The 13,209-nt window shown below is 48.0% G+C and overlaps 1 protein-coding gene across 3 annotated transcripts in view; it reads left to right on the top strand.

Moving 5' to 3' along the window:
- Positions 1-13,209, top strand: part of CDK5RAP2 (CDK5 regulatory subunit associated protein 2) — a 166,169-nt gene that overhangs the window by 54,947 nt on the left and 98,013 nt on the right. For all 3 annotated transcript variants that reach the window (XM_077769943.1, XM_077769941.1, XM_077769942.1), the window contains one exon: positions 3,607-3,825. In XM_077769943.1, the coding sequence (XP_077626069.1) occupies positions 3,607-3,825 (219 nt within the window). The remainder of the gene's footprint in view (positions 1-3,606; positions 3,826-13,209) is intronic.

Below are 13,209 nucleotides of genomic sequence, written 5' to 3'. Positions count from 1 at the left end.
CGGATAATCACACTCAGGTCACATAATCCTTACAAGGATTACAACAAGAAAGTGTATCTGGGCACAAGTAGTAACTCAGTAAATGTTAATGCAGCCTTAAGGTGGGTAGTATAATCTTCTGGCATAAAGATATAGTAGTTACTTTGGTCAGTTTTTCAAATTCTGCTAATGGAGTTCTGTAAGTAGCTTTTCGTTTGGAGGAAATTCTCCATATTCTCTCTTGATTGGGAATGAAATACAATGGAGTAGGTGCTGGCAAAGGGGAACTAGATTTATTTATCCTGCACTTCCGGAAACGCTGTTTTATCATATTTAATCTTCACAACAGTCCTACAAAACCGATTTCCCAGATGAGGAAAGTGAACTTCAGGAAAGTTAACTTCTCCCAAGTCATTGGTCTTTGAACTCTGGGCTCTGCGACTCTCTCTTTATTAAACTCATTGTGTTTCTGCAGGGCGGGGAAGTGTGATTTGTCTAATAGGATATTTGGCCTTTAGTTTCTGACTGTGCCTGTCTAATTGTGCCAAATGTTTGCCACCTGTTTTAAGCACTTCACTGATGGCATTGAATTCAGAAAGCAGGGTGACATGCAGAAAAAGCTAAAAAAAAAAAAAAACCTCTCCAAAAGTGTCTCAAAGGGCCATTTAGGGAAAACTGAACATGGAAAGTATCTTTATTACGAGAGCATGGATTTGAATTTTTTAAAGAGGCTCTGTTGTCGTTATTTGCACAATAACCCACAGAAAGTTCATCACTGTAATAACTATTATTTTTTATTAATTTTGAGAGAGAGCGAGAGAGCACTACTGGTGGGGGGAGAGGGAGGGAGGGAGAAAGAGAGAGAGAGAGAGAGAGAGAGAGAGAGAGAGAGAATCTTAAGTAGGTTCCACACTCAGCGAGAAACCTGACACAGAGCTTGATCCCATTACCCTGAGATCATGATCTGAGCCGTAATCAAGAGTTGGACACTCAACCAACTGAGCCAGCCAAGCACCCCTTTAATAACTATCATTTTAATCATCACCATTGCTGGCCTGTGTTTAACAAGCTCCTAATTAGCATTCCTGTCTCTAGCCTTCCCTCCTTGAATTCAGTCTTCTTCTTTTACTTGTTGCTAATTTATCGGTATTAATTGAAATCTGCACCAGATTGGGCAAGGCAATGCAGTGCTGTGGGAAGAACACAGGCTTGGGAATCATTTGAATCCCAGATGTGATCACTTACGGCCTGATGACAGGCTCACCATTTAACAGTTCTGAGGCTGAGTTACTTAATAGGGACATTACTTAATAGGTACTTTGCAGGATTGATATGAGAAATAGAGGTATGATGTGTTCAAAAGTGCCTGGTTTAGCTCCTCATATGTAACTAGTGCTCAATAAAAGGTAACTGAAAATTGTTCAAGATGAACGTTTTTCCCATCATTGTTTATCTTCTTTTGTTTTTTGTACTTATTTAAATAAGCATTGCCCCCAGTACTTTTTAAAAAATGTTTATTTATTTTGAGAGAGACTGAGACAGCATGAGTAGGGGAGGAGCAGAGAGAGGGAGAGAGAGAATCCCAAGCATTCTCTGCACTGCCAAAGCAGGGCCCAACCTGGGGCTCGAACTTATGATTTATGAAGTGGTGAGATCATGACCTGAGCTGAAATCAAGAGTTGGACGCTTAAATGACTGAGCCACCCAGGTATCCGTCCCTACTTCTTTTTTTGGGGGGTCTTGTGACCTAGGCTTCCCCATTCTTTTAAAAAATTTCAAGTTTAAAGGAAAGTGAAACAGACTTCTATAAAACCCACTTTGAAATGTGAATGGGGCTCCCCCTCAGTCTCTGTTGCTGGGTCCTGAATAGCAGTGGGGAAGTGTTGGACCAGAAGGCTGGGCCCTGGGGGCCCAGGACAGGCAGAGCCCCCCTCCCCTCCCAGATGAACTGTGGTTGCAGCCGGCCCACCTCTCCTAACAGCTCGGACTTAACTAGCAGTGGTGGAGGAGTGACATTTCCCTGGAAGGCCAAGAAGCTGGGGCCAGGCCCTTTACTCCTGGGGCAGTCTGGGTTGTGACCTTGACAGCTCTTGACAGCTTTTAATCATAAACCCTATTCTGATCTGAAGAGCAAATTAAAAAAGTAAAAGTTTATTTTCTCCTAATTATAAGTATTACATATGCTTCAAATTTTCCTTCGGGAGGCTAGGAAGAAGGAAAAAAAAAGAAAAAAGGAATCCAGAAATCGCCCTGCCACTGTTAACATTTTGATGTTTGTCTTTCTCAGCTTTCTCCTGTGCATAGATTTTATTTTTTAAAGGACTCACAGTTTAATCTTCTATTTTTCTCATATACTGTTGTGACTTGGAATATTCCCATGTTATCAACTTAGTTCTTATTTTTTCCTGTTAAAGTAAATCTGTGATGGATGACTTTGTGCGTAAGGCTCTTCCTTACGCTGTATTTTGGATTCTTCCCATGAGACTGAGTCCTGGGAATGGAACAGTTGGGGTGAGTGTGAACACGTTTATCCTGTGCACACACACTTGACGTCTGTAGTACGTCCATAGGGGGTTACATCCATTTACATTCCTGCCAGCGTATTTTTTTGGCTTCTGGATGCTTGGTCAGTTCTTGAAAAGTTATTACTAATTGTGTTGCTTCATAATCAGTTTGCCAGCACTGGGTATTCTCATTAAAACAGTCTCGATAAATGAAACCTTGTTTTCATTTGCTCTGTTTGATTATCCGTGAGGTACAGTATTTTTTCAAATGCTTGATAATCATGTATGTATTTTTTTTTAACATTTATTTTTGAGAGAGAGAGTGAGCGTGAGCAGGGGTGGGGCAGAGAGAGAGGGAAATGGAGGATCTGAAAGAGTGTCTGCACTGACAGCACAGAGCCCGAGGTGGGGCTGGAACTCACAAACCATGAGGCCACGACCTGAGCCAAAGTCGGACGCTCAACTGACTGAGCCACGCAGGCTCCCTATTTTCTTTTCTGCTAAACTGTGCATTAATGAAGTAAAAATGTTCTGGGCACAAGTAGCCCTTGGACTCTGCCGAATATACAGCTTCTCGAGGTGGCCGTGGCACTGCCCTGCTGACCACTTCCGTTTCTCCAGAGGACTGTGGGTCTGGGCTGTCCTAAACTCCGGGAGCATCGCCGGCTTGAATCTGTCTCTGCTTGTCACGTGGCCCTCTTCATTTCCTGCTCTGTAAAAACAACTTGATGAAGTGTTTTTTCTTTTTTTTTAAACCATTATAAAAGTAACATTCTCAGTAACCCTAGAACATTTGAAAGAGTGAAGGAAAGAAATCAGCTCTGTGTACCCACCCAAATCCAGTTTTTGTTAACACTCTGTGCTTTCCCTTGCAGTCTTTAAAAAAAAACAACAACAACACAGAACTTCTTTTACATATAGTCGTAGCCTTTCCCCCCTTAACATCAGCATCGTCACACGATCATTACTCTGTGTTGGTTATTTCACAGTCTTCATGTTATTTGTGCTCAGGGTCCTGGAGGTTATATCCACCTTTTTCTTTTCCTTCCTTAACTCCCCTTCCAAGGGGTCTGTTGAGTGTGCCCCAGAATCCCGCTCATCCCCCCTCTCCCTCCTCTCGTAGGGGTCCGAGGATTACGAGGCTGCTCTGTTAGAAAAGGCCGCCCTGTTGGCACAGCTGCGCTCAGAAAACCTCAGCAAGAGTGAGGAGAACCACAGACTGCGCAGGGGCCTGAGGAAGGTGACCCAGGAGCTGAGCGACCTGCAGCGGGACAGGGAGAGGCTGGAGAAGGACTTGGAGGAAGCCCATCGCCAGAGGAGCAGAGACGACTGCACCGTCCACGTGAGCCATAGCGGCGTGGGCGGGCCGGGCCTTCGGCCGTTTCTGGTTTTGGGGAGGTCTTTGCGGGAGACTTGGAACAATCTGGAAAACGTAAAGAAGAAGAGATTTCACTCCTCATCTCATCACCTAAGAACTCTCTCTGTCTCTCTCTCTCTCTCTCTCACACACACACAATAGGTATCAAGTTGAAAATACAGTTTTGCGTTTTGCTTTTTCTGTGTTCTCTGTTTGGTGTGTTGCCATGTTATGAGTGCTCTCCAGAAACCTCTGTGTGTGTGTGTGTGTGTGTGTGTGTTTCTCGGTGCAGGCGTAATATTTCGTCACTTGGATGTGCTTCACTTTATTCACTCCCTTATTGTAGGACATTTAGGTTGTTAGTCTTTTTTTTTTTTTTTTTTTGCCATATAACAAATGCAACAGCAAACATCCTTGTATCTAAATATTTTTCCATTGATTAGTTCCTGATAGAGGCATAATTATTGGGTCAAAGAGTATGAAATTTTTAGCATTATTTTATAGATCTATGCAAATTGTTTCCCAGAATGGTTATGTCCAGGTTCCCTGTAAATAGAGTGATCCTTTTTTTTTATAAAGACTATTTGTTCAGCATTGGATGTTAGCATTTAAAAAATTCTCTCTGAGGGCACCTGGGTGGCTCAGTCAGTTAAGCGTTTGACTTGGGCTCAGGTCATGATCTTGAGGTTTGGGAGTTTGAGCCCCACGCCGGGCTCTGTGCTGACAGATCAGAGCCTGGAGCCTGCTTTAGATTCTGTGTCTCCCTCTCTCTGCCCCTCCCCTGCTCACGCTTTGTCTCTCTTTCAAAAGTAAATAAACATTAAAAAATTTAAGTATAAATAAAAATTATAAAACATTAAGTAAGAAATTCTGTCTGAATTTGGTAGAAATAAAATAGTTTATCTTTGAAAATTTCTATTTTATATATATATATGTTTAAAATTTATTTATTTTTGAGAGAGAGAGCAAGTGGGGAGGGACAGGGGGAGAGGGAGAGAGCGAATCCAAAGTAGGCTCTGCCCATATTGTGCGGGCCCCAGAGGGATCGTGTTGGATGATACATACTCTTTACTGAGCAGATTTCACACACTTTACTTAATAATTTCCTGTGCTCTTGCCGATTTGGTGGCTTAAATGAGGCCACAATAACCATCTTTGGGCGTAAAGGTGTTTTCCTTTGAAATTCCTAGGATTTGAGTTGGTTTACTGGGTCAGATGCAACAAACATTTTCTAGTAGTTAATCATGTTGCCAAATCATTCGTCCAAAGGGCTGGCCCGATTTATGCAGCCGCCAGCGGCCTGGGAGTGTAGCAGTTAGCTGCGTGTTGTTCAGAGATGTGTTTCCCACGTGTTACTGAACACCAGATGTCCCTGCTTCAGGTGTTGATGGAAAAATAAGCCATGGCCTCTGAAAGTTTTATCTTTTCTAAAGGGAGATTGGAAATGTTATATGTGATAAAATGCAAAATAGCCAAAAATCCAGAGCTCATTAATGCAGCTTATAGAGTCTGTGCAGAAGATACCTGTGAGATGGAGTAGTCAGGAAGCCTTCTTGGAGGAGGTGACGTGGGTCGAACGAGAAGAGTGGGATTTGAGTAGTGTGCTGTATGGAGGAGGTAAGGCAGAGACTGGCCAGATGGTCCTTGGATAGAGGTGCTGTTTTCATGGTTCTTACTCCTTCACTGGATAACTTCCTCTTAGCTTAAAATCACTCCGCCCCTCCACCCCCACTGTCGTCGTAATGTACTGGGTTCATTTAGTAGAATTTGGATTGGAGACATGCACGCACATACACACATCGCTCTCTAAAATATGTAATTGTTTTATCTCATGGCCTGCTCTTGGTAAACATTTGAAGTGTCTGTGTAATATCACAGCAAGTGGAGATGCTGTAATTTATTTACCTGAGCCTCTGCTGTCAGACATTGGTGGTTCCGTAATCCACCCTCTCATGTAAACCTTGGTGCTTCTGAAAGAATTTTGGGCTGCCGTTGGTAAGCGGATGTTGTCCTGTGTGGCACCTTCACATCCATGTGAGGAGGTGGGGAGTATTTGGAGATGAAAGGAAGGGGAGCGGGCCGGAGAGAGGAGGGATCAGGGCTGAGCATCCTGGGGGTGGGAGGGGTTTTGCTGCCAGTGACGGACACCCAGCTTCAGCTGACTTAGGCAAAGAGAGAATCCTTGCCTTGTGTGATAACTGAAGCGCTGCAGGGACAGAGAGACTGGGAGAATGCCTTATGTTCACAGGACGTGAGGGCGCTAGCTTGTCGAGGGTCTGGGGAGAGCATGACCCCCCGCGCTGCCGTGGGGACTGGATCTCGGTCCCTGAGAGCGGGCCTCTTCCTCTGGCGGCCGCATCCTCCAGGTCCCCGTGGTCGGACGTCACTGCCTGTCCGCTGGGGTCACCTACTCCCAGTTTGCTACATGCGGGGAAGGAGGACACTCACGCTCCGTTGCCCCTGCCGTCTTCCTGTCGGGACGGCCGGTGGGGGGGTTAGGGTACGGAGAGGCCCAGCCCAGCGTGGGCCGCGTGCCCGTTCTTTGTCAGCAGTGTGCGCGTGCGTGCATGTGCGTGTGCGTGCGGGTCCCTCACTGCCAGCCTCCTCTAGAAGCACGTGTCTGGGAGGGATGGGCAGTTACCCAGAGAAAAGGGCTGTTTTGTTTCAGACCTAAACAACCACAGTGCACACTAAGCACTTAACCCCGGGCGAGCGTGACCGTGACCCCGCTCTTTCCAGCATCTCGTCATGACTCCTTCTCTACGTCAGGCCACGTGTGTGTTTCTGGCAAGATGGTGTGGCCATGGTTCCTTTTCGTGTGTGTGTGTGTGTGTGTGTGTGTGTGTTGCCTCGCAGTGGTTTTCTGCTTCCCTTCTGGTCATTGTCCAAGGATCTGGCTGTGTGCGTCCATCGCCGGTGAACATCTTGCACAGATGTGAGGGCGTCGGCTTGTGCAGGGCCTGGGGAACATGGTGGGCGGTGGGAAATGCACACGTAGAGCATGACCTCCCGGCCCTGCGTGTCTTGTCTGCTTGTTCTCTAACAGGCTCCTTAATGAACTAGAGTCACTCGCCAGCTGCTACTGCCATTGTTTTTGGATCGAAACAAACCAACAAATAAGCAGACGTTGTGGTGGCCTCTGCTTCTGCCCTGGCAAAGGAAAGGGATCCATTCGTGCGTTCAGCCACATTGACCACTGTGCAGACCCTCGGATAGGCATGGGGACAGTCCCACGACAGTGGTATGAGCAAGTCCCATGGGGGCACAGGGCAGCGAAGGGCTTGTAGCACCAGAGAAGGCTCTTGGGGAAAGCGACTTGTGAACCAGTTCTGAAGTTGGAGTTAAATAAAGGTTAATAGATAGGCAAGGGCGGGTTTGGTAGAGAGGGCAAAGGCACGGAGATGTGAGAGCACATGGTGTGTTTGGGGAAGCAAAATAGGAATGCTCTATTTGAAGTATTCTGAAGTGTTATTTGGAGCTTTAAAAATTGTAATTTATTCCTTTTGATGTTTCAGAAACATTTTCAGAGGTTTATGGAGAGTCATAAAAATGAGATCAAAGATACAGAGAAAGGCATTAAGGTCAAGTAACAAAAAGGGTGAGTAGTAAAATGGAAGCAGAGTAAGGAGAAATGCCCCTTGTGATACCCGTTATGGTACTGGAGACGGGGGCTTAAAATTCAGCCGGTGGCTCCTGGCTGCGGAAGTAAAAAGGGAAATTCAGTTGCAAGGTCCGCAGTGTCTGAAGACGAGCACACTGAGATAAGAGCACAGCATCTGCCGGGACTCAGGCCTGCGGGTAGTCGTGCCTCTGGCAGGTTTCTGGAGTTTTCGAGCAGGAGAGAGCCTTTGACCGCACCACATGCGATGAAAGCAGTTCTGTGCGGAGCCACATCAGTGTCACCCAAGTCGGCAAGCTCGTAGTGGTTTCTGGTCCCTGGGACGATGTCTAGCTGTTTCCCATTATTCTCGTTTCTTTGACAGGAGCTCCAAGCACAGAGAGAAATGCTGCAGCCCTTTTTATAGGCAAGTCCTGATGCAGAGCCCTTGCCAGGGTCCATGGTCAAGCACGCGGGGTTTTCTTGTTGTTGCTTTTAGCATCCCCCAAATTCTTCCCGATGGAAAATCCACCAGTTACCTTTCGGATGTGATCAAACCATCCTTTCCTCATGACAGAAACATTTACTGCTGTCTCTGTGTGCTTGCTCTTGAGCTTTTCGGAGGGAGATGATAACCTGTCTGAACAGGCGGCTTGGGTCTGGGGTGTAGGAGTTCACTGTGTCAGATGGCGCCTGAGCCCTGCGAGCTTCGGCCATGAGAGTCCCTTTGTCATGTTTGTTTTAGTTGCCTGGGATCGCGGTGATCTGGTTGGTGCCAGTTGGCTTGGCACATGTAATTTGCATTTGTTTGTTTATTCAAGGGACAGGTAATAGTACTCGCAGTGGCACCGGCACTTTTGGGCGGCTCTGGCTCCGGCGAATGCAAGCTATGTTTTCTCCTTTGAAGCCTTTCCACAACCAGAAAGGTCTAAAGGTGGGGGTCTCCCAGAGATCCCCTTCTTTGTATTATACCTCCTTGCCACCAGGGGGAGCCCCATCCCTACCAGGAAACTCAGGATGTCTTTGCAAAATACAGACCAAAAACCCTGGTGGTCCCAAGTCGGTGTCTTACCTGTGATGTTTTAAGTGTCCTGGCTTCTGTGGTTTATAAAGGAATGCTGCTCGGATTGTCGCATCCTTGCCCTCACACCTTGACTTTGATATATTATTTGGCTCCAGAGACTTAAGGCTCTCCTTTGAGTGTGTACGTGTGTGTGCATGTGTATGCGTGCTTGTGTGTGTGTGTGTGTGTGTGTGTGTTTGGTGAAAAGTGATAGAGAGATGTAAACCTGTATTTTAGAGTTGCTTTTTCTGGGTCAGGCGTTCTGTATGCTACTTGGGGTGAGTGGGGGAGAGGAGGAAGTGCTAGTCTCTTTCTTCTCCTTTATAAGCAACATATATGAGATGTTGGTTTAGCTGTATTCCCCAGACTGTCTCATAATGCTCTCATCTGTTAGGAGACCTGTCATCCACTGCGCTGACAAGTGTGTGCTTCAGTACCTGGGCACCTAGCTCTGTGGGGATGCATTTGCTGGCTAAAGCCCAAAAATCTAATTAAAGTTGTACCCGTCACCCAGCTGGCTAATCCCATGTGCTTTGACAGGAGCAGGTTTAATTTCAGGGTAGTTCATCCTGAACCCTGTGGTTTCACGTGCGTTTGCTGATGGACAGCTCCAGACGAGATGGTGACAGCGTTCGGGGTGTCTCTCGTGATCCGTAGTCAAAACATGGCATTTGGAGACAGTGTGTGTAGGCTGGCCGGGGAGGATGAGGACCACAGACCTGAGGCGGTGTGACTCGAGTCAGAGCTCCCCATGCCCTGTTTCTGTTGCAGTCAGGTGTGAAGATTCTCAGTTGGCGTCCTTGTAGACCAATATGCGGTTTGAATGGCCTTTGCTGGAGGAAGTTCTATCTTTGCAAATCACAGGCACTCTTAAGAGAGGCGGAGCGCACAGGGCGCCTGGGGGCTCAGTGGGTTGGGCGTCCGACTTCGGCTCACGTCATGATCCTATGGTTTGTGGGTTCGAGCCCCACATTCGGCTCTGTGCTGACAGCTCGGAGCCTGGAGCCTGCTTCAGATCTGTGTCTCCCTGTTTCTCTGCCCCTCTCCCCTACCCCCTCTCTCAAAAGTAAATATTAAAAAAAAAAAGAAGAAAAAGGCTGAGTGCAGAGACGTGGGTCAAACTGAGTTTGAGCTCTGGCTCCACCACTAGCTCGCTGTTGGACTGGGAGCCAGTAACTGCCTTTCCAAGCTGTGGGGTCCATGTCTTGTTGGAAAAAGAGCTTAGTTGTATGGACTGTCTGAGATCAGGGACAGCACTTATGAGCATCGTACCTGGCACATTATAACCGATCAATGAGTAGTAGCTGTTACAATGGTTGTGATAACGTCACTGCCCTGGAAATGAGAAACTTGGCAGTTTGAGTCGGTATCTTGGGAGCAGTGGGCAACAGGGCTGGGCTTGGGTTCGAATCTTGGCAGGCGCTTAACTCTAAGCCTCTAGGTTGGTTGCTTAAGTTCTTTAAGCTGAGGTTCTCTCCCCTAAAATGGGGTTGATTATACCTATTTTGGGATTAAACGAATGGATAGTAACATTTAATGACTGAGAAGCACTTTCTCTGCTTCCTGGCACCCAGAGGTAGACGCTCAGTGTGTTGGACCCCTCCTCTTTCCTCTTTTCCTGCTTTTAATTGTGTGGCAGGTGCTGGCTCAGGACTGAATGACAAACCACTGCCCGCTAGAATCTAATGGACACTGTTGACTAATAAGCGTGGTCTGCCGAGTTACCAGCCTACTCAACAAAGCTGCAGATTTCTTCCTTGATCAACACTCACCTCTCCTGTGAAGAGAGTGCTTGTCTGTTCCTTTCCAGCTGATTGATCCCTCTAGGAAGGGAGGAGGCAGGACCCTTTTCGAGTGACAGATTCTGTGGCACCTCAGTGGCTCACGCACGGGGCTGCTGCAGAGGCTGCTTTAAAAGTCTGTTCCCCTCAGTTTTCATGTGGAATTGCTGTAGTCTCTCCGGGGGACAGACAGAGAGGTTTTTCCTTATCTCTGGGTCTTACTTTATAATTTCTGTGCCAGGCTCTGTCCTGGGCACTGGGAGTACAGGACTGAATGAAATCAGACACAGTCTCTGAAGGAATCTGGCAGAGAACTAGAAGCACAGACAAAGAGCGAATTAAAATATAGCAAGATAAGTGTGGGTAGGGGGATGGGCCAAACGCTTTGGGAGCACAGAGCACGGATCCGTGCTAAGAGCAGGGGACGGTGGGGAGGGCTTCACAGAGGAGGAGGTTTCGAGCTGAGACTTGAAGGCTGAGTAGCCGCTTGCTGGTTGAGGGAGGCCCGTGTGGAGGCCTGGGGGGCGTGAATGAGTCTGGCACAAGGGAGAGTAGTGAGTGGTTGGCAGAGAGGAGAATGTTCCATCACACCTGAGCTTGGGTTTTTGTGAGGGGTGGTGCCTGATCGCTGTGAAGTGACTCTGCTGGGCCTTGACCCCTGCCCAGTTTGAACTTGGACTCCTTCATCCCTCCCCGGCCGGCTTCCTGGTGAAAGCCACACTGAGTTCCTTGCTCAGAACTCTTGTAGTCCATGTAGCCAGGACCCCACAGTGCCACATGCGCATGTCAGGTCTTTGTGGCGAACCCCAGCTCTTTCCAGCAGCTTCTGTTTGTTCATTTATTCGTTTATTTAAGCATATGAATTCTTTGTCAAGTGTAACTCTCCTAGAGAGAAAACACGAAGGCAGAGTGGCTCAGGGAGAAATGAGGTGAAGGCCGGGCACCCCCTTTCCCACCTTGTCACCCTCTGTTGCAGCCTGCAGGGGCGACAAGGCTCCAGGGAACGTGGGCTGGACGCCGCTCTCTCATGCTAGTTCTGGAAATTCTTACATCACTGGGTTCCTATACCTCATTAAGATTTTGGAGACGTTTCCTTTGTGTATTTAAAAAGGTAGCCACTGAGCACTCTGACAAGCATTCTCACAGCGACACCTGAGAAGGGGGGATTTGATGGATGAGAACCTTCTCATTCTCCATCTGGCCGGAGATAAAACAAACCGGCCGGCAGCAGAGGGAAGTGAGAGGGCCTGGCTTTTCATTTCTAATGTGATTCTAAGATTATAGGGATATTTTATTTTTAAAATAATCCACTTCTTTTTTCTGTCATTCTCCCTGATATGCAAGGGTGACGCTCAGCTCAGTGTTGGTCCAAAGCTCACCTGTGAATCTTAAAGGAAAATTGCCCATTAGGTGGAAAGTGAGGCCACTCAGTTTATGTCCCTGTGCACAGGTCTGCCTGTGGCAGCATGCTCTGGAAAGCAAGGTGGTGGTCTGGTATGGGAGAGGGGTTTTCAGAGTCTCTTACCTGTCCCTTGGTTCAGAAGTGAGGAAGACAGGGGCAACCGAGGGGTTTGCAGGTTCTTCAGGACAGTGGCTTCTTGCATTCAAATCAAGTAAAGACTTCCATGTTTTTCCCAAAGCCAGCTGCGACCGTTGTTGGAGGAAGGCCCAGAAGCACGCACTTAGAGGGTATTGGTGGCCAGCCTTGGGGTTTGCTCATCCCCGGGCTTCTTGAGCTCTGTTTGAGAAACCACTGGTTTGGGCACACCTGAATGGCTCAGTCAGTTGAGAGTGTGACTCTTGATTTTGGCTCAGGTCATGATCCCAGGGTCGTGGGATCAAGCTCCTCGCTTGAGCTCCATGCACAGTGTGGAGCCTGCTCGGGATTCTTTCTCTCTCTCTTTCTCTTTCTCTCTTCCTCCCTCCTTGCACCCCTCCCCTGTTTGTGTGTGGGTCCATGTGTGCATGTGTGCTCTCTCTCTCTCTAAAAAAGAAAAAGAAAAATCACTGGTTTAGTGGTTTAGTGAAAAGAACGTGAATAGTTAAATGCTGATTCCACCACCTTTTCCCTTGGCTAAGTTGCTGGAGTATTTGAACCTCTGTTTCCTGATTGGTGAAAGGGTGAAGTGAGACCATCTGCTCACAGGGCTGTTGTGAGAGCTGCGGAGGGGATGGTTGTAAAGGGCCCTTCACTCTCCCAAACGCTGTAGAGGTTTGCAGAAGAAGGTGGCCGGTGGTGGTTTGGGAGGACAGTTGGTGAGGGCCAGAGCAGCCCAGGAGGGCTCTCTGGAAGAGGGGGCACTAGGCATGGGCCTTGCAGGGTAAGCGTACTGTCTCCAGGCAGAATTGGGGGGAACTGTACTGTTTATTTACAGATGGGCAGGGTCGGGTGATCAGGTGAGGTGAGGCTAAGAGGTAGGCTGGAGCCCATGGTGGGAGGTAGGGGGCCAGGGACGAAGGTTTGTGAAGTAAGGTGGCTTTGTTCCGCAGTTAGCACGAGTTAGCTGCGGGGTCCTGGGTAGAGATGTAATGATCAGGGGGTGTATGTGATTTGGTGAGTGAGCGCAGAAATAGACCAGTTAGGAAGCTGTTGCAGTTTGAACAGCTGAGAGCTGATTGGCAGAGGCAGGGGTGTGGGGGGAGAGGAGGGCTGAGCAGGGAGGACACTTTTCTCCCCAGTACTTCCGGTTCTACCTGTCCTCCTGATGCCCCCTCCAGGAAGGACGGGGGCTGTCCAGGGAGTCAGAGTCCAGGTTCCCGGGCCAGCCTTGCTGATGCGTGGGTCACTGTCCCCCAAGGCGGGAGCCCAGGGTCCGGATTCCCTAGCTTCCTTGCCGCAGACCTAACCAGGCCTAGCACCTGTTGGCCAGACGGCTCCCCTGAGCTGCATATACTCTCCTCCTCCAAAAAGCAAAACCCAAAACAGC

This window comes from Crocuta crocuta, unplaced genomic scaffold (assembly GCF_008692635.1).
Source record: "Crocuta crocuta isolate KB4526 unplaced genomic scaffold, BGI_CrCroc_1.0 scaffold95, whole genome shotgun sequence".
In the NCBI taxonomy this organism is placed as follows: domain Eukaryota; kingdom Metazoa; phylum Chordata; class Mammalia; order Carnivora; family Hyaenidae; genus Crocuta; species Crocuta crocuta.
Note: the sequence above shows the minus strand (reverse complement) of the source record. Positions and strands in the feature narration are given on the sequence as shown.